The following is a 20,566-nucleotide window of genomic DNA, read 5'->3' as shown; positions in this document are numbered from 1 at the left end:
AAACAAAAATAAAAGTATGACCTGTCGTTGGAAATCCTTGCGGTGTTTTTGAATGGACTATTTTACTTCCACACTGTACGTAGCTGATGAGCCCGTGGGTTTGAGTTTGCCCAGTACTGCAGATTCTCAAAAATAAAACGAGGGGGAATTTGACCAATGAGGAATGAGCTTAGCAATTTTTATCCCGGTATTTTATTTTTTTTATCCTTTCAATTTTTAATAATTCCCAAATACCCTTATATCCAAATTAAATATTTTCTTTTTTTTTTTTTCTATTTTTTCTTTTTTTTCTTCATCCGACTTTTCTCTTTTCCTTCATCATCCTTTCCCCAAAGCTGGCTCATCTCTTTTGCTAAACATCCCCGTTTCATCTCTCTGATAACCAAGTATTCAAGGTCTAAAATGTACCACAAGAGAGGACTTTGGGATATCAAGGCCAAAAAAGACGGTGTTTTCCCTCACCACGATCTGAAGCCTGCCGCAGAGATCCCACCTCAGAAACCTCCCAAGTTCTACCCCATTGATGACGTCAAGAAACTGCTTGTCAACAAGCGCAAGCACAAGCCCACCAAGCTCGGGTTCAATTCCGAAAAGGTTTTTTTTTTTTTTTTTTTTAAATAATGTATTTAATGCGTTTTGGCTACATGTTATTTGGCTTTTGTTGTTCTGTTAATTGGGTCTGTGAACTTTTCAGGATGAGTATTACATCGCGGACGGTGTTGATTGTGTTGGCTAGGAGATTTAAAGGGAAGAGAGTTGTATTCCTGAAGCAACTTTCATCCGGCTTGCTTTTGGTGGGTAAGACTTTTTTCTTTTTTTTTTTTTTTTTTTTTTTTTTTTTTTTTTTTTTTTTTTTTTGCTTCCAATAAATTGCCAAATGTTCTTGCTTTTGTTTTTGTTTTTGTTTTTTTTTGTGTTTATTTTCCCCTGATTAGAAATGAGTAGTCAATTGCTATAAATAGGAATTAAATTATGTGTTTTTATTTTTTATTTTTATTTTTATATATTTGTTCATTTCAACTATTCTTAACAGTTCGGTTCAAAATTTTCTTTCCCAGATAGTGGAATGTGCATTTTTGAATTGAAATTACCATATGCAAGTCCTCTCTTTAATAGACATTTTGTTGATCTATTACATTTGCTATTATATGTCTTGCAAAATTATGGAAATGCTAATTTGCAAGAATGAAGGTTCTTTTTTAACCATTTTGTGGGATCATATTGTTTTTCTCTTTCCAATGAGGATAATGGACAACAGTTGTGTCTATTTCTTTTTCCTTTTTATGCTTCCACCCTGCATTTAGGAGATGAAAACCGAAAACCATTTCATATTTTTTCTTCTGTGGTAACAACTATATGCTTTTATCTAGATGTATTTCACAAGATAATTCCATTATGCTTTATGTATTAGTGAAATTTAGCTGCTTTTAGTCATTGATATGTTTGCTCCTTTTAGATTTTTAGCTGATTTGTGTTTTGTTTAAAATTTTGCATCATATTATTCTTGACTGGATTGCATTGATATTTATGTACATATCTGGTTAATATTCACCCAAATATCTCTTGTTGGTTCTTCTTGAAGTTTTAGTTTGAATTTTCTTTCCAGGCAAGACCGATCCATACGTTATTTTAAGCCTAGGGGTCCAAGTCATACGCAGCAAAAAGAACAACGAAACCATAGTCATTGGACCTCCTGGTGAACCAATTTGGAATCAGGTAAAGGTCCTTATAATTCTGCTTCGACGTCTGTGTTTAAATGAAGTTGTAAAAGATTTTCTAAATGATCATATATGTTTATATATATATATATGTGTGTGTGCTTGCTACAGGATACAAGCAACTATAGAACATTGTCTGGACATATGCATCTTCTATCAAGTCATATAAGATATTTGGTGATGTAGTGGTGTTTGATACCACTCATTGCTTGACTGCATTTGATATGCCACTTGGGATATGGGTTGGAATGAATAATTATGGTATGCCTTGCTTCTTTGGTTGCTTGCTTCAACGAGAAGAAAATCTAAGGTCTTTTTGATGGGCATTGAAGGTAATAGAGCGAAAATAGAATAGAATACAAATATATTCTAGTAGTCATTTTGTATAGAAAGGAAGTGGGCTTATTGGTGGTTTTGTGTAGAAATTATGATAATACAAATTTTTGGTAATTATGATAATATAAATTTTTTTGTCAATCAAACCATCTATTATATGGTTTGTGGGTGTAATTGCTGTTTTGAAGGATAAGACATAAGGTTGGTCATGCTCATGACTAAATTTTATATTTATTACTTATATAACTTTATGGAACTAGGTTAATTAATCTTTAGACAAGCATGTATTCTATCAAACTGTTCTAATAGTATCATCATCACTTGCTTATTCCCTTCTTTTCTATTACGAACAGAAAACTAATTTCTACTTACACACTTGTTATGTCATTTAATTTTATTTTTCTAAAGCCCAGTTGACAAATAATCTATTTTGCTATTTGTGAAAATATTAATCATCCTTGTAAAAGTCATAAACTTCATATTTAATTTGATTATTGTTACGTTTTACGCTTTGATATGTTATTTTGCAGTTGGGCTAGACATTATTGATTAATATTTATCATTCTCTTGTTTCATTTTGATATGTTATTTTGCAGTTGGGTTAAATATTATTGATTAATATTTATCATTCTCTTATTTTTCATTGGATATATTTTAGTGTTGACGAGTTAAGGAAGCTTTTGTCTGACAAGGATGCATACCATCAATTTTTACTTTCGCTCGATCAAGTTAAAATTCAAAATAATGTACCTACATAAGCTTTTTCTCTTAATTGGGAATCTGTCTGTAGTACTTAAGTGCATAAAGTGCATGCATCAACCCCTTTTTAAAACACTTGTTAGTGAATATTGGGTATTGTGCTAATACAATGACTTTTGTGCTTGATTTATATGGTTTATTAATGAGCATGGTGGTTTGTGCCTTCCCAATATATAGTAGTTTCGCTATTGTGATACTTGAGTCTATGTTCTGATTGTTTTTCCTAGATATTTTTTTGCAACTTGACAATTATCAGCTTAAAGATGAAATTCGCAAAGAAAGACTGTAGCTAGCGAGTTATTCTTTTCTTGTTATCTACTAGTTTTTGCTATATTAGTCATGCACAATTGGATTATGCATGGAGATATCTACTAGAATTTTTTTTTTAAATTATATATATATATATATTTAAATCATTCGAGCATAATTGAATTATGCATGGAGAAACAGATCCTGAATTTATTTAAACTCACAGGGAGAACTTGGAAAAGGAACCATGCATTATGGAGCTCAGAAATCAAGCAATATTTATCTTGCTTTCTTTAGGTGGTGTTGAAATTATTGTATTGATTGTGAAACATTTTCTCCTGTTTGTATGGTACACGGTGCAGAATTATGAGAACAACAGAGTTGGCTGCTGCGGAGGAGAAGCTACATGAGCTTGAGAGACAAAAGGAAGAAATGTTGAGGTTCGGTTCCCCTGCTTCCCTTCTCCAAAGGCTTCAAGGTATAGAATATGATAATTTATAGTTGGAAATTTGAATTGCGCTGTTTCTTTGTGCTCAAGCTTAAGTTTTTTTTTTTTTGTTGTTTTGTACATAGTGGCTGTGCTTAAACATGAAAGAATTAATGTAGAGAAGCCAAATTTGATAACAAGCAGCTTTTTGTGCAGATATACAAGAGGCTTCGCACCACTTAAGCGAGCACTCATTCATCTTGCAGCTAAAACAAATTCACTCAGTTGAATTGATATTATAGAAAGATATATACTTGGAACACATTGAAATCTTACTTCTAGTTTCAATGCATTGGCTAGATAAACGTGATTGTCTGTGTATTATTTGGTTAAATATTTTCTCTTTGCTAGTATATCAGTTTTGACAGCACTTGTTCATGTACGTTCAACATTCATCGTGGTATGGTATTATATAGTTACAATTTTATCAGTTTTTTCCATAATTACATTTACATTTATGATTTTTTAACTTGAAAAAACTGACGGATGTAGTCTATGCTTTTCAGGCTTTATCTAAAACTAAAACTAGCCTTTCATTATGATGCACTGCTTCTACTTGTTTTGTCTTTGATTGGACAGTAATCTCATGATTATGAATCGACATAAATGTGAGTATAACTTCAATGTAAAAAGCTAAAAGAAGTTCCATGTTTAAGAAATAATACCACTTTAAACAATTACACCATGGATTTGATACCAACACAGCCTTTTGTAGGAGCTGTAATATTCTTTAGTTTTTATTCATAAAACACTTTACATTTTTCGCTTGCTAATTCAAATTTAGTTTTTAGTTTTTCTATATGATTCTCATGTCAAGATGAAGTGTAAGGACTCAATTTCATTATTAAATTCTCTATATTGTTTGAGAAGTGGAAAGCTTCTTCCAATCTCTTTTAAAATGCGGCTCCATGGCAGTATGTCCTTAAGAGAGTAGTCAAGAGGAAATTAATTGTGCAGTTGTGGAAAATATTTAAATAAATGGATATGAAAGTGTCGAATAAATGGAACCATCTCCCATTTCTCATCTACCCTCATTTCTCATTAATTGTCGAATAAAGTGGAAAATATTTAAACAAATTGTTTTACCATCTCCCATTTCTCGTCTATCCTCATTAACTTCTATCCCTCTCTCTTCCTCTCCTTGCTACCACATTCAATGAATCCTGTGTGTCTCCCTCTCTCTTTCTCTTTTGTTGGTTACGTACCTTTCAGCCTTTCTTTACACTGACCAACCATTGTAGAAAACACAATACCACCTTCAGTGCAGTTCAGTCTCCCTGCATACCCCCAACCTTTTGTGATAACAAAAAAACTGAAAATTTTCATTGTGGAGCTCATAGACTTCAAAAATATGTAATTAAAGTGTACGTTCGTTTAAAGATTTTTAGTATGTGTATATATATATTTGTACATATACGTATATATATTCCCCTTATATTGGATTCATTTTTTGTCACGTTTTGACATGATACAAAAGTACAAGTTATATGTTGGTTTGATTTTATGTACAACAATCCATAAATGGTTTGAAAATTTCCATTTGAAAATTACAACCTTTGTTCGTTACATACGATCCATTGGTAATTACGAAACACTTGCTTGTTCGAAAATTTAACAGCGGTTCCATTGGTAATTACTGACATTCCGTCGGTATATTTAATTTTTCCATTTTTTGAAAGCAAACCACCTTAATTGAATTTGACACCTTTGATAATGTTATTGTATACGAAAGACATGCTAAATGTAACTATATTTATGATCGTGAACAAAATAATCCACAAATCACCACAATGTCAACATTGTATCCATTCAAGCTAATGTTATGTTATGATTTAGCACATGTGTCACAAACTTGACATCTTATTCTACTTGATCCACTATGTCTGTCAGGAGTTATGTGGGATGAATTTTTTTCTCTTTAGGGTGAAAGGAACTGGTGGAAGATTATTCTATTTGTGTTGTCAACATATTATGATATGATGAAGCTATTTCACTTTATGTTTCTATTCAAAATTTTAAGGACCACAAAGACCACAGCTATTGTGGTTTGGATTATTGGTAGGTCCATGGTAGGTGCCGCATTTGATGATTATTATCTTCTTGGGGACATATTAAATGTTTTGTATGAGAAGTTTACTTGCTGTTGATGTTTTGTGATATCTAAATATCCATAATTATACTCTTTAGTTAACTTTTAATGCTTTTATTATGTGATTACTGTGTTTAATATTATATTGGTTGATATTATATTGGTTTTGTTATAATTTAGCAGTTGTTTTTCCTTGCATTTGAAGGCATGGTCTGCTATAATTATCATGAGAAGGAAGGGCAATACTAGAGTTTGTAATGTTTTTGAGCTGTTTTGTTTGCAGACATTATTGAAGAATTAATCAACAAAGGGTATGAACGTCGAAATAACGCAGCTGCAATGAAAATTCCTATTACTAATTGATTGGAAAATATCATGCAACAGCGCTCAAATAATGGCAGAGGCTTATGTGTTATTCCATTGAACTTATATGAGTTTCAAATTGTTGGCTATGGCACGTTCGTTGGAGTAGTCAACTTAGAAAATAAAACGTGCTCATGCAAGGAATTCGACATTGATGGATTTCCTTGTGTCCATGTCATTGCAGCATGTAAGCATTGACATATTTCTCCATATATCCTTCATTCAGCGCATTACTCATTTGATTCATTTCGTGATGCATATTCAAAAACCATATATCCACTAGGAGATAAATGTCAGTGGCATGCTCGAGATGATGTCATAAACCAGCTTGTACTTCCACTTAAGATTGGCAAACAGTCAGGAAGACCAAGAAGAAGAGGATTCAATCTCAAGGAGAGGAGCGTCTTCAATATAGATGCGGGAGATGCAAACAGATTGGTCACAGCAGCCGATGCTCAGCTGCCGTACCTCTTGATAGCACTACCAAGCAACAGCACCATTCAACCGATGGACCATAAATTGCTCTACGCTATAATAAGACAATGGGGGCATGTTATACAATATGCGTGTGTTATGCAATGTAGTAAGGAATGCAATTAGTAGCTCAACCGCTAACATGTGTTTTGGCATAATAGACGTTGGTTTTATGTGTTATTATGTTGGCAAAGTCATCTGTCGTATTATGTTTTTAAAATATCATTCTGTGTTCAGTTTTTTGTAGGTTTCTTATTGTTTCACGGACGCTATTACTACCCAATGGTAATTATCGATGCATCGTCGGTAATTGACATTTGTCCACCGTCATAAAAGAATCACCACAATTCCATCAAACAACTTCAATTGTGTGTGTTTCCACCAAGAACATGCTAAATCTAGCTTTATTAATGATAACTGTTGACAAAGTAAGAGAAAAAATGACATTAATAAATGAAAGCATTCAATTTGTAGTTGCTTGAAAAATTACCGTAGGTTTCATCGGTAATTACTGAAACCCACATGGTAATCACATCTTACCAATTTTTTGGCCTCCATAAGTCCCCTAATGTGTGTTAAATGCAAAAACATGCAAACTATACATTCTTCAATGATCTTAAAGAGAAAAAATCCCAAAAGTTCTTAAAAAGTTCTCAAATTGGCACAAATATTTGATTATCGTAAGGCCTTCTGTAATTACCAATGAAACCTACGATAATCAATTTGTAGTTGCTGGAAAAGTTACCGTAGGTTTCATCGGTGATTACCGAAACCCCTATGGTAATCACATTTTACCAATTTTTTGGCCCCCACAAGTCCCTTAATGTGTGTTAAATGCAAAAACATGCAAAATATACATTCTTCAATGATCCTAAAGAGAAAAAATCTCCAAAAGTTCTGAAAAAGTTCTCAAATTAGCACAAATATTTGATTACCGTAAGGCCTTTGGTACCTACAGTAATCAATTTGTAGTTACTGGAAAAATTATAGTAGATTTCATCGATAATTACCGAAACCCCTATGGTAATCACATTTTACCCATTTTTTGGCCCCCACAAATCCCCTAATGTGTGTTAAATGCAAAAACATGCAAAATATACATTTTTCAGTGATCCTAAAGAGAAAAACCCCAAAAGTTCTAAAAAACTCATCAAATTGGTACAAAAATTTGATTACCATAGCGCCTTCGATAATTACCAATGAAACCTAGGGTAATCAATTTATAATTGCTGGAAAAATTACCATAGGTTTCATCGGTAATTACCAAAACCTCTATAGTTATCACATTTTACAAATTTTTTGGCCCCCACAAGTCCCTTAATGTGTGTTAAATGCAACAACATGCAAAATATACATTCTTCAATGATCCTAAGGAGAAAAAACCCTAAAAGTTCTGAAAACGTTCTCAAATTGGCATAAAAATTTTATTACCATAGGGCCTTCGATAATTACCGATGAAACCTACGGTAATCAATTTGTAGTTACTGGAAAAATTACTGTAGGTTTCATCGGTAATTACCAAAACCCCTATGGTAATCACATTTTACCAAGTTTTTGGTCCCTACAAGTCCCCTAATGTGTATTAAATGCAAAAACATGTAAACTATACATTTTTCAATGATTTTAAAGAGAAAAAACCCTAAAAATTCTAAAAAAGTTCTCAAATTGGCACAAAAATTTGATTACTGTAGGATCTTCGATAATTACCAATAAAACAGTCTTCGATAATTACCAATAAAACCTATGGTAATCAATTTATAGTTGTTGAAAAATTTACTGTAGGTTTCACCGATAATTACCGAAACCCCTATGATTATCACATTTTACCAATTATTTGGCTCCTACAAGTCCTCTAATGTGTGTTAAATGCAACAACATGCAAAATATACATTTTTTAATGATCCTAAAGAGAAAAAACCCCAAAAGTTCTAAAAAAGTTCTCAAATTGACACAAAAATTTGATTACCGTAGGGCCTTTGGTAATTACTGATGAAACCTACGGTAATCAATTTGTAGTTGCTGGAAAAATTACCATAGGTTTCATCGGTAATTACCGAAACCCCTATGGTTGTCACATTTTATCAATTTTTTGGTCCCCACAAGTCTCCTAATGTGTGTTAAATGCAACAACATGTAAAATATACATTTTTCAATGATCTTAAGGAGAAAAAACCTCAAAAGTTCTGAAAAATTTCTCAAATTGGCACAAAAAGTGGGCTAACATTGTTTGATCTAATGAGACACAAAGAGATATATATATCTTGTATAGAGTGTTGAGCCTCTGCTCAAGCCCACTTGCCCAAGCTTAATTGAGATTTCAATATAAAATTAATTGGTTCTGGATTGAAACCTTTCTTGGACCAAGATAAGTGTGCTTGGGCAAAGGTTATAAACTCTCTACAAACGGTATTGTCTGGCGGATGAATCAATGAATTGAATGGTGGTAGGCCATATGGTGATCCGGATGGAGGAAAATTCTACGATTGACTGTCAAAACTTGATGATAGAAATTTGTGCAAATGTGGAGACTCCTTAATAAACCACGTACAACTTCTCTCTCTCTAACCAATGTCCCACCTCCCACACTTCAAATCCAATTTTCCTCTTTCTCTTACCAGTAACCTTTAGTTTAACAGCTTTGCCCCACTTATTTTCAGCTGTCAACTTTGTAAAAACAGAGGCTCGCATGGTGAAGAACAAGAAGAAGACGAGATATTGGATGTTTCCAGAACTCCTGGGTTAATATAGGCAAGTGTGGCACATGCTTCCTTATCCCACACGACCCTACTCTATACACACTCTTCTTTTGTTCTTCCTTCTACAAGAGTTGTCAAACTTGCTATTGGCTTTGCTTCGGCATTTTCTCTCTGTTTATCTCTGAGATTCTTCAATAGTGTCCACTTTCGCCTCATTTCCAAGACCTTTAATATGCAAACCCAACTCTCATTCTTTCTCTAACCAGTGATTATTATTTGGTAATAAGCACTTGAAAATTATTGCCTTCGAATTTTTGGTTTGCTTATCATTTATGTTTGATTGGCTTGTTTGTTGTGGATAGGCTCGAAAAGAAACTCATTGAGAATCTCTGCAATTTCTAAGAAATGGGAACCCACTAAGGTATCTTTCTTTTTTGTTTAGTGGAATACAGGACGCACGGGGAAGTAAAATAAAGATATGGAAGTTATTTATAATTTTTTTAAGGTGAGAATGGATATTAAAGGGTAAAATAAAAAAGATCCAGTATGGATAAATATCCTTAATCGTCTTTAAAATTTTGATATTGAATTTCTAAAATTAAGCTTATATACATTCATGGGATTCCAATTTTTCAAAATAGAGAATTTTTATTTCTTTTAAAAAGTTTAGAATTTATATCTTTAAAATAAAGGAATAAAAAGTAACATTCACACTCCTTTAGTTATATCTGAAGTTTTGAGTTCAAATAACTTTAATTATTAAAAAAAAAAATTACGCCCATAATTTGCACCTTTTCAAAGTCTTCTGGGGGGTCCACTCCATGATTTAATTTTGCAACTATCTGAACCTAAATTTTAGCACTACAAACATACACATTAATTCATCATTTTTTTTTTTGGCGTTAAAAATAATGTTTTTTTATCAGGTTAATGTCTAAAAAATTCACAAGTTAATAAAGTAATTAAGATACTTTTATTATTAAAAAATGAGCACAAATATATATTCTCACTTAAACTCAAGTTTTTTTTTTTTTTTGAGTTAAATATATGGATAACTCTGTAAAATTGTATGTAAATTTCCAATAGTTAATATATGGATTACATTTTCTAGGTTAATTATTAAATTTACAAGCTGGTACTACTAGAAATATATATACATACATTAATATAGCAAATAGAGGCAATCATCGTAAATTTTTTCAAAAAAGTAATAAAGTAAATATCAAACTAGAAAATAGGAAACTAATTAAAGTGTAAGCAAAATAGTAGTTCTTTAAAAAATAAAATAAAATAAAACAAGTAATATATAAAATGATCAAAGTATATCCTTTCGATGAATAACAGAAGACAACTAAACCAGATGACAAAAGAAAAAAAGAAAAAAAAAAAAACATAAACATAATTCTGTTTTAAAAAAATAAAATAAAAACAAAATCATCAATCTCTATCACTCATATTTAAGTAAAATACAAAAAATAAAATGGAGTAAAATATTTTTATTGGCAATATGTTTTTTATATTTTTTTATTTATAATTTAGGGGAGACTTGAATATTTTAGTTGTAGGATAAAGTATTTTCTTGGGGGTATCAGAAGCAAAAAATTACTTTATTTGGGAAATCAATTATATTCTTCTTAAATACTTTATATATTCTATAATTAAAAATATATAAATAAAAATGGCTCCAAAGCTAATTATGAGCAATCACATGCAGCCCCATTCATGCCCACATATATATACAGTCCTACCCTGGGAAATTCTTAGAATTATTTTTTTTTTAAGCAAAATAAACTTAATTAAAAACTGAAATAACGATTTACATCATCTTGCAAAATAGACTCTCTAACCAATTAAATCCCTGCTTTTTTCAAGACTCAAAAGATTCTAAAGATAAAGTATAACCTGCGAGCAACACGATTTGTTTCACGATGAGATTTAAGCTTTTTCACATTCCACAAGCGGATACTTCGATTCAGAGTTGGTCAATAACGGTGACTTAATTATTTTGTTTATTCTCTTAACCAAAAAAATTAAAAAAAAGAAAGCCGTAAAGAAAAAATGGGAGAAAAAAAAAATAATAATAATAATAAATCAATCTTCTTCTTTCATCGGTATCAGCTGACGCTAAATTCAATCATGCATATTCTTCATCATTTTTTCACGGTGTTTATTACCAGAGACAATCGAAATCAGAAATATTGCGCACGAAGAAGAAAAGGAAATACATACTATATATATATATATATATATAGAGAGAGAGAGAGAGAGAGAGAGAGAGAAAGAAAGAACCTGCAGAAGCAGCTCCCACTACGTCGTTTTTCGAATCCCTGGGATTGATATGAAGCCTGGTCTCGTAGTAATAGCCATGAGAGGCATAGAAGTCGGAAAGCGCCATTTCTATGCAACTCAACCCCAATTTTCCAACCCATCTTTCGAAATCAATCACCCACACTTATTGGCTGTGCTGTTGTCGTTGTTGTCGTATTTTGTGCTGCGGCGAAGTCTGCAGAGAACAATGTCGCTATAGAGATGGCGAAGATGAAGAAGAGTAGCGAAGAAGAAACGCCTGTTCTAGTAGCTTTCTTATTCATCTTCTTTCCAAAAGCGTTGTAAAATTAAGCAACTACGCAGAAACTCTACTTCAAGCTATTTTTATAAAGATATGAAAACAAAAAAGAAAACCAAATAAAAGAAAATAAAATAAATACTAATTTTATTCTATGACCATGACTTTGGAAGCTACTTGTGCGGTTCGGTCTTCGCGGTTCTGATTTTTCTAACCGTCTTAATTTTCTTCAATCAAAGGACACATTCGCCCTTTCAATGATGTAATTTATCTTCTTCTTTTTTTTAAAAAAAAAAAAAATTTCAAGTCAGTCTATTTTTCTTTGTTACACGTATTATTAATTCTCTTCCACAAAAAAATATTTACCCGTAACAATCACGTTGTCATAATAAAAATATGATTATAACAATTATAACATCACTGTCATAATTAATTTGTTTAACTTTTGCTTAAAAAAAATAAAAATTTATTTACATTAACTAACATGGTCACTACCATTTATACATATACAATAATTAATACGATATAGTAATAAAGGATGATAATTTTTTTTTTTTTTTGGGGAGAAAAATAAAGGATGATAATTAATATATAATATGGTTTTTTTTATAGAATAACTTTTAAAAATATCCTAAAACCGGTTTTTATCGTCACTCCGAAAATATAAGATGGCGAGCATGAAAGTTTTATCATTAATCACAGAATTTATTAATTAAATAATAAATTTTGATTAGCAGTATAAATTTAGTCAAGTAAATAAGTATATGTGCTAATAAGATTTAAAACTCATGCAAACACATAAATCATTAAATTAAGTTTGAATTGATTAGCAGGTTAGGTTCAGTCAAAATATAATTGTTAGTCTAATTAAAATATAAGGACTATTCGATTTATGCTGGATGGTGTGGAATTTTTATTCTTCCTAATGGGGGCAGAAAAGTTTTGATGCTACATATTGTAATTTATTTCCCCATTAAACATCCATGTTTTGGTCTTTTTCGGGATAATTTTCTTTTTTTGACAAAAATTTAAGTTTGAATCTTCCTAATTTTGATATTAAAAAAAATGACAATTTTTGAATAAACGATGATGGGAAAACTTCACGACCATGAGACCTTGACCGAATATTCATAAAAATAATAATAATAATTGATTATTTTTTTTTTTTAGAGGATAAAAATGATTGATCTTGAATATTATACTAGTTTTGAATAGTGGTTACATAGTTGAAAGTAGTTGATTTCATATTGCACGTCTCAACACCCAGCGGCAAATATCAATTTCGAACAACAACCAAAAAAAAAAAAAAAAAAAAAAAAAAAACATTATCATTATATTCCCATATAAAGTCAACATTCAAAATCTTTGAAAAAAAAAAGTTCAGCTCAAGATTCTATTATATGTTATTTCAAAAAAAAACAAAAAGATTCTATTATATGTTTGGAAAAAAAAAATAATTGTAATAAAATACTTTAATATATGCGTAAAGGGTTGTTTTAATTTTTTAATCATCATTATTATTATTTTTAACTAATTTTTGGGTAATTATTCTCTTTCTCTTTCCTGGGGCATAAAAGATTGAGTCAGTGTTATTTTTGAGGAGGGAGATTATGAAGCCTAAAAGTTAAAGCCATGGTCCGGCTACATGGTTAATGGTGAACCAGCACACACCTGACTGTGCTTATGGACAGTCAAACCATGGCCTAAATATGGAAATTTTTGGGCTTTTCTTTTTACATATTGTTGGAGAAATGGTTTGTGCTTTTTGGCAACAAAGTTCCATCTTCCATGTATCACCGATTCTATTTCATTTTTATGTAATTATCAGAATGTTTAATTAGCAATTGAACAGTCCAGGAAACGTTGCAATAAAATCACACAATTGTTAGGTTAATGTATTAATTTTATCCACATTCTAAATATAGATTTGTTTTTTTTTGGTTTGGGGGGGGGGGGGGGGGGGGGGGGGGGAGGGGGGCAATATTAATTATTGATATGTTGAAACATATACAAAAAAATCATTAGAAAGAAAACAAAAATAAAAGTATGACCTATCATTGGAAATCCTTGCGGCGTTTACCACGTTATTTGAATGGACAATTTTATTTCCACACTGTTCGTAGCTGATGAGCCCGTGGGTGTGAGTTTTATTTCCACACTGCAGATTCTAAAAATAAAACTAGGCCCTGTAAAGAAGACCAAGTGTAATGGCCCATTATTCACCAAGAGAACAAGTGCAATGGCCCATTTATTATATTCTCAACCTTTCTCATAATAATTTCTGGAAACCCCATTACAAATTTAATAATTCATAATCCCAAGTATCCGACAGGGAAGTGAGAATACAAGAAAGTATTTCTGTGTGTACATATAAAGCCTAGTTAATCATTTTCATAAGCAGCATTATTAAACAATCAAGTTCTTCATGAAAATCTGTTAGATCAATCCCATAAACCATTTCAGATCAAGAATTTCAAAGTATATGAGATTCCATTCTTTTTCCAAGTAAAATATACATGTAAAAAAACATGGACCTTATCTACATGTTATCCCTCTATTTTGAACTAGAGCAAATTACTTGTACACTAATGATCTACAAAACAATAGATTACCTTGTTTGATCAATTATTACCATGGGTTTCAGGAGCTGTAATTGGGTGTCTCTTGGTGTGCTACAAAACCAAGTTCAATATCAGAAATTGGTTGGTTTGTACTTCCAAATTCTCTGGGAGGAGTTTCCTGCTCTCCTAAGAATGCTAAGTCTGACTGAACTGTGTGGATTGAATAAGTAGATGGACTGGGATGCAAGTTGATTTCTGTTGAGGCTTCACATGCCCCATCAACCACATGATCACCTTCTCTTCTGTCTTATTCAACTTCAGCATTCTTCTTAAAAGTATGCGAACTCAAGTCCTTGTGGTCGTAGATTCTTAACATTTCGAGTACTTTTTCCCATATTGAATCCACTCTATCAGAATCAGTGATGATTTGCCTTTGCTGATAGATAAATATAGCCGCAAATACTATGAGAGCTGAGAGTGAAGCAACTCCAGCAATGAGAAATAAACCCCAAAAGCTTTCAAGACCAAGAACGTTTGAGGAAACTTGTGAGTTAAAGTCTTGGTAATTAGTTACTTGCCTAAACAATTTCTTTTCTATTTCCTTTGTTGTGCCTCGCTCTATTACATTTAAGATTGCCTTTGAAATATCTGGCACGAGAGGCGAGCCTTTTGGAAAAACCTATATGAAAAACACACACACACACATATTGTCAGTCGTTTATAAGGTCAGACACGATAATATTATACTAAATCCACGATAAGAAAATAGTTATATATATATATATATATATATGTATATATGTAGATAGATAGATAGATAAAAGAGAAAGAGAGAGTAATTAAGAAGGCTTACAAAGCCAAAGCCATCAGTTTTAAATGAGGGTTCAACCATTGCATATTTCGAGCCATACTTTGCAAGGAAGAGTTTCATGTAGGGGTATTCATCTAAAACAGCAGCGATCCCACCTTCTTCTTTTTTCTTTTTAAATAATAATTCTAATTCTTCCGAGGATTCATAAGTCTTAAGCTTGGATTCGGGAAATCCGAGACCTTTCAAAAGTCCTAAAACAAAAGAATCTTTGAGGTAACCCACATTCTCTCCGTTTTTAAGCAACTGGTTTAAGTCCGTCACAGTTGGCTGGAGTTGTTGGACTGTTAGAAGTGAGGTTAGACTTGCAGTGTAACTCCGAGTCAGTATTAACACCACAAATATCCATACTGTTACCACAAACCTCGCCAAGTTGCTAACCACTCTCTCCACTGTAAAATAAAGACAATCATTCAAAAATTAATCATGTAGGCATCACTACAAACATGTGGCGTGGGAAAAAAAAAAAAAAAGGATCCGGGAATTACGATGAGAGAAGACCATGGTTGAGAAGGAGAACCAGAAGCTTGTGCCAATTTGGTGTGAAGGAGGACCTCGAAAATCTTCACTTATCCGATGCTCAAGGACCCAAACAACAAAACCGACGAAGACAAAGAAGCAAAAAGTTGTCACCCAAAGATCCCATGTCAAAGGCTTCAAGAAAACCCATGGGTTTTTGCTCCGTTTGTCTTTAACCGGAACGATCATTGTCACACCAGATTCTGTGAATGGCAGTGTGAAGTCTACATGCAAGGATCTGTTGTATCTAATCGTTACGTCACCAACCACAGCATCGAAGTTCCGCAGATAAAAAAAATTATAGTATTACAATGACAAAAAATAAAAGAATAAAAAATAAAAATAAAAATAAATTTTCCACTGTAGCAAACATAAAAATTAATACACATATACATATAGGAATTGTTTTTCACAGCTGGTTTAAAAATTGTACCCAAAAGAATCCCCAGGTGCATAAATTCCATTTTCTAGCTATATATATATATATATATATATAATTTTACCATTATGAGATAGACCTTTAATTACGTGTAATGCAAATAATATATGATATGAGTCATATCCTATCACAATGTAAGTATGTATACCAAATATAGCATAACTATACTATATGTAATCCTATTACATGTTACTATAGTGGGAATGACATCATATTATATATTAGATACACACTACATTGGAAAAAATTCACCAGAAAAATATATATACATATAGGAAAAGGATAAAAGAAACATACCCCAAGGTGCACTTGATAGACCAAATCATCATAAGTACCGTTAATATCACCATTTGGCTTCGCAAACGCACTAAATTCATAGGCAAGACCAAAAGGCAAAGCATTCACTACGGCCTCAAAGACGTCTATGCAGTAGCCATGGAGTTCGGTTCTGCTTGTTGCATTATTATATTTCACGTCAACAAACTCATTGAAACCACGTTTGGGTGGAACACCAATTTTCAACTTTTTCCCCTTTATCGGCATCTCCCATCCTTTTGGAGTTGATGAAGGTTCACCAGGCCATATAATTGGTCCCAAATTATCTCTCAAATTCATTTTGTTGCTCGTGGTTGTCGAACTCAAATTTCTTACCAATCCCTTCTCGGGTGTCCAAAATCCGACCACTCTTTCCCAATTACCATTGACATTGATTATCTCGAAAGTTGAAACATCTAACTGCCTGTTGACAAATCTGAAATCTCCTACCAAACCAGTGAATCTCACCCTTGTTAATGCTTCACTGATTTTGTGACCATTTTGAGAAACCCCAAACGACTCAAGGTCTGTATTTTGGTTTTCTGAAACATTGTTGTCCTTCTTGAAGTCCCACTTTCCAATCCCAACCTCTTCAACTGCTCTAGCCAGAGCTATGGCAGCATCATAAGCCCATAATCCGAAAACATTCAGTTCAACATCATGTCTGTCTGGATTGTCCTGCCGAAATTTCCTCTTCCATCGAGCTCTGAAGTCTTTAAGCTTATTTGTCTTCGGGACATGGGTCTTTATACCCAATGTCCCTTGCATAGAATTCATGATCGAAGAATTGGATTTCAATTGAAAAAGATTATTAGTCATGCCATTTGTCATTATCCAAACATACCCTTCTTCCATCATACCAATCTCTTTTGCCTTTGTTAAAAGCCTAGAACCCATATCAGAAGACGTATGGAGAATGAAAACTCTGCTCTGCATTGACATCAGCTTGTAAAGCTCTTTTTCTATTTGATCCTCGTTGGCTTTCGGAGAAATGAGACTCCTGTAAGGGACACCAGCATCGATCTGTTGCAGAGCTTCAGTGAGAGAAGGTATTAGTCCTTCTTCATATATGTCGTCCACATAAACAGGGACGACTTGTCTCCATCCAAAGGCTTGAACCAGTGAAGTAATGGCTTTAATTTGAGTTCTTACGCATTCTGTAGCTCTGAAGAAGTATGAACTCCTGGTGTTGAGAGAGGGTGTGGTAGCTGAGAAAGATATGATAGGAACTTGAGCTTTTTCACCAAGATCGACAACAAAATTGGCCTGCATGGATGTCTGAGGCCCTATTATGGCTTTAACTTGTGCATTCTTTATCAGGTCTAGAGCTGCATGTGTTTCGTATATAACATAGATAGATGAAATTAGATTAGCAAATTGCCTATGTGGCAGAGTAGGTGAACAGAAAATTCAACGCAAAGAAAAAAAAAAAAAAAAAAAAAAAAAAAAAAAAAAAAAAACCTCTGTAGTTGGAATATGCATAATACATGTTACAATGAAAAGTATATACCCTTATTTATAAATATAATATAAATTAAATTAAACTAATAAAGAATGATTAAAATTAACTTTAATGTGCAAAAAGTTAATTAAAATGAATAGATATATCTGGAAGATAAATATTTAAGATGTCAAAGTTATTTGGGGAATATGGAGAAATATCTTAGAATTAAAAGCTAATAAAAATGAAGTATAAAATGGGCAAAATATATATATGTATATGTGTACATTCTTCCATCACGTCATCGATAAAAGGACACGGTTTTCTTTTCGTTTTTGGCTTGGCTTGAAAAAGAAAGACAGAGAGAGTTAAAATGAAAGCAGCATGTTGCAGCTCCACACGAGATTGACGACGAGAGGAATTAAAATAATTAACCATTGGTGGAGGGCAGTAGTAACTAGTAAGATGGAGACGCGGATTTTAATTTGTTTACACCAAATCGGTATATGTATAAAGAAGCCAGCCATGTTCGTTAAATAGATCCTGACTTCCCAATTATAAGAAAAAGAAAGCAATATATATATATATATATATATTTTTCTCTAGGGCATATAAGGAAGAGTCTTTACATTATCTTAATTATAATTAATAATTAAATTGCTCTTTTTTAACCGTCCTAAAAGTCAAATTAGGGCCAGGGTTACCGAACCTCTTTTCCCTATAATAATGGTTAGCTAGGAACAAGCTGTTCATGATTAAATTTGGGAAGCAATGGGCTTTTAGGACACCTTTTTTTTTTTTTTTTAATATCATTTATAATAATATCTTTTTACAATAATTATAATTCCTCCCTCGTCGTCCACATGTCTAACCTATGTTTTTTTTTTTTTTTTTTTCTTTAAAGCATGTTTGATCTATTCATTAAATAGTAGAATAAAATATCTATTCTTAAAATTTTGATATTGAATTTTTAAAATTAAATTTATATATTTTTATGCTTAGATTTATGCACTTCATTTTACGCTTAGAGGAAGATCGAGAAGAGCATAACTGGATTTTTAGCGCTAGTCAGATGGAGGATGAGGTTGCAGGTATAAATAAACCGAGTAACTGATTTTTTTGCATTTAAATATATCATTCTTTTTTTATTTTTAATAAGGTGATGTCAAATAATTGTTTGAACGTGTTCATATTTCCAGAAGATGAAGATTCTGACTGGCATTTGTCGCAAAATTCAACCAACTCAATTGGTCAATCTAATGGGGATCATGACCTAGCACGGACAGTACTGGAGGTAGGCCTGGGAATCTGAATTTTACACTGTTTTGAAGTTTTCCTGCTGATGGTTAAAATTCAACTGGAAAAGAGTTAATCTGCATTTTATCTTTTTTTTTTTTTTTTAATGTTTAAACCCATCCACATTAGATCTGATTTCCCTTTTAACTTTCACTGTTCCGTTTTTTTAAGTTACAAATATGTGCCGTTGATCACCATTTTATGGTAAACTGCAGCTTCAGATCAACGATCAGCGTTTTGAGGATGCTGAAGAAATGGAGCATCATACTGACAGTGCTCATCAATGAGCCTATTCTGTGTTTTTTAACATATATGGAATATTACTTATGAAATATAACTGTTCGTTATTTCTATTTTGGAATAAAATTTTTGAATGCAGTCTAAAATTATTATTGTTATTATTATTAGTTGTTACTGTGGATGGGGAATCGAACTCAGGCACGAAGCCATCACATCTCCAAGGGATGCCATTTTATTTCTGACAATTTACAAACTAAAACGTTGTATCTTTGTTCATGTTTTTCTTCACTAAATTTTCGTACAAGGATGGTGAAGATATTTTTATTCTCTCTTCCCCTTCCCCACCCCCACCTTTTTATTATTATGATTATTATTATTTTTTTTTACTCTCTTTAATGAATTTCTCTAAAACACCTTAATCTGCTGAGACTATGTTTGATTTACATATTGGAGAACCTCAGTGTACCAAAGTTGTATGACTTTGCTACAACAGCCTCAAATTTGTTAAGAGCGATTCATAGTAGGCTTGGAAATCAAGTAATGTTGATGTTTAATCAGTATCCCAACATGCCAAGGACTCATGCATGCATTGTGAACTTCTTTTCTTGGGAAAAAAAAAATAGAAAATGGAATATGAACGTTTATTTTTAACTTTTTGAGGGAATATGCAATATGAACCTAGTAAATTCAATATATTCTTTTATTACAGAAATTAAATTTAATATGTTAATCTTGTAATACTTAATTTCTCTAAAAGCAAGCTCATAAATGGCCCATAATGAGTTCGGATTGTTAGCTAATGTATCTGTCCAAGCGTGTCCCATTCCCTTATTTCTACTAAAGTGGATTAATTTAAAGCTCAGTAATTTAGGCTTATGAACTTCTGATTTCCTTTAAATCTTTTCCCAAGTTAAATCATCTCTCTTTCTAATTTATATGGTATGGTATAAGATAAATGTTTTGGTTTTTAAAACATTTTTGGTATTTTTGTTCTTGTGGTCTATGTATGACGCATGCCTTCGAGTAACCTTAATAATCAAAAAATTAAATATACATATATTTATTATTTTCATAAAAGATTAAAAAAAAAAAAAGGTTTTATTTGACATTATCCTATGTAACTTCATTACAACATATCAGCCCCATCTAC

The 20,566-nt window shown here is 32.2% G+C and overlaps 3 protein-coding genes across 16 annotated transcripts in view; 2 read left to right on the top strand and 1 right to left on the bottom strand.

Annotated features, from left to right (window-relative positions):
• The window catches only part of LOC107414702 (chloride conductance regulatory protein ICln), a 34,599-nt gene extending 15,022 nt beyond the window's left edge, over positions 1-19,577 (top strand). The window contains exons 5-7 of the mRNA XM_060819512.1: positions 18,909-18,971; positions 19,080-19,174; positions 19,392-19,577. Coding sequence (XP_060675495.1) covers positions 18,909-18,971; positions 19,080-19,174; positions 19,392-19,463 — 230 coding nt within the window. The 3' untranslated portion in view covers positions 19,464-19,577. The remainder of the gene's footprint in view (positions 1-18,908; positions 18,972-19,079; positions 19,175-19,391) is intronic.
• LOC112491084 (large ribosomal subunit protein eL6y) lies at positions 21-6,695 on the top strand. Of its 14 annotated transcripts, none has more exons than XR_009640342.1 (7): positions 21-594; positions 695-794; positions 1,607-1,716; positions 1,830-2,050; positions 2,713-2,800; positions 3,289-3,540; positions 3,706-3,979. XR_009640342.1 is itself a non-coding variant. In XM_060819513.1 (3 exons), exons 1-3 carry the CDS (start codon positions 621-623, stop codon positions 2,716-2,718), a joined length of 294 nt encoding a protein of 97 aa, XP_060675496.1. In that variant the 5' UTR covers positions 602-620; the 3' UTR covers positions 2,719-3,195. The 14 variants fall into 14 exon arrangements, 1 of the variants encoding a protein (XP_060675496.1); XR_009640334.1 differs by having other exon boundaries at positions 36-594; positions 695-798; XR_009640343.1 differs by lacking the exons at positions 2,713-2,800; positions 3,706-3,979 and adding an exon at positions 5,922-6,695 and having other exon boundaries at positions 28-594; positions 695-798; positions 3,425-3,540.
• LOC125421600 (glutamate receptor 2.7-like) lies at positions 14,149-18,185 on the bottom strand. The gene is made up of 4 exons (XM_060819538.1): positions 18,181-18,185; positions 16,424-17,820; positions 15,655-15,969; positions 14,149-15,558 (listed from the first exon to the last, which is right to left on the bottom strand). Exons 1-4 carry the CDS (start codon positions 18,183-18,185, stop codon positions 15,068-15,070), a joined length of 2,208 nt encoding a protein of 735 aa, XP_060675521.1. The 3' UTR covers positions 14,149-15,067.
• Positions 19,578-20,566: the final 989 nt, after the last annotated feature.

Source organism: Ziziphus jujuba, chromosome 8 (genome assembly GCF_031755915.1).
Source record: "Ziziphus jujuba cultivar Dongzao chromosome 8, ASM3175591v1".
Classification (NCBI taxonomy): Eukaryota; Viridiplantae; Streptophyta; class Magnoliopsida; order Rosales; family Rhamnaceae; genus Ziziphus; species Ziziphus jujuba.
Note: the sequence above shows the minus strand (reverse complement) of the source record. Positions and strands in the feature narration are given on the sequence as shown.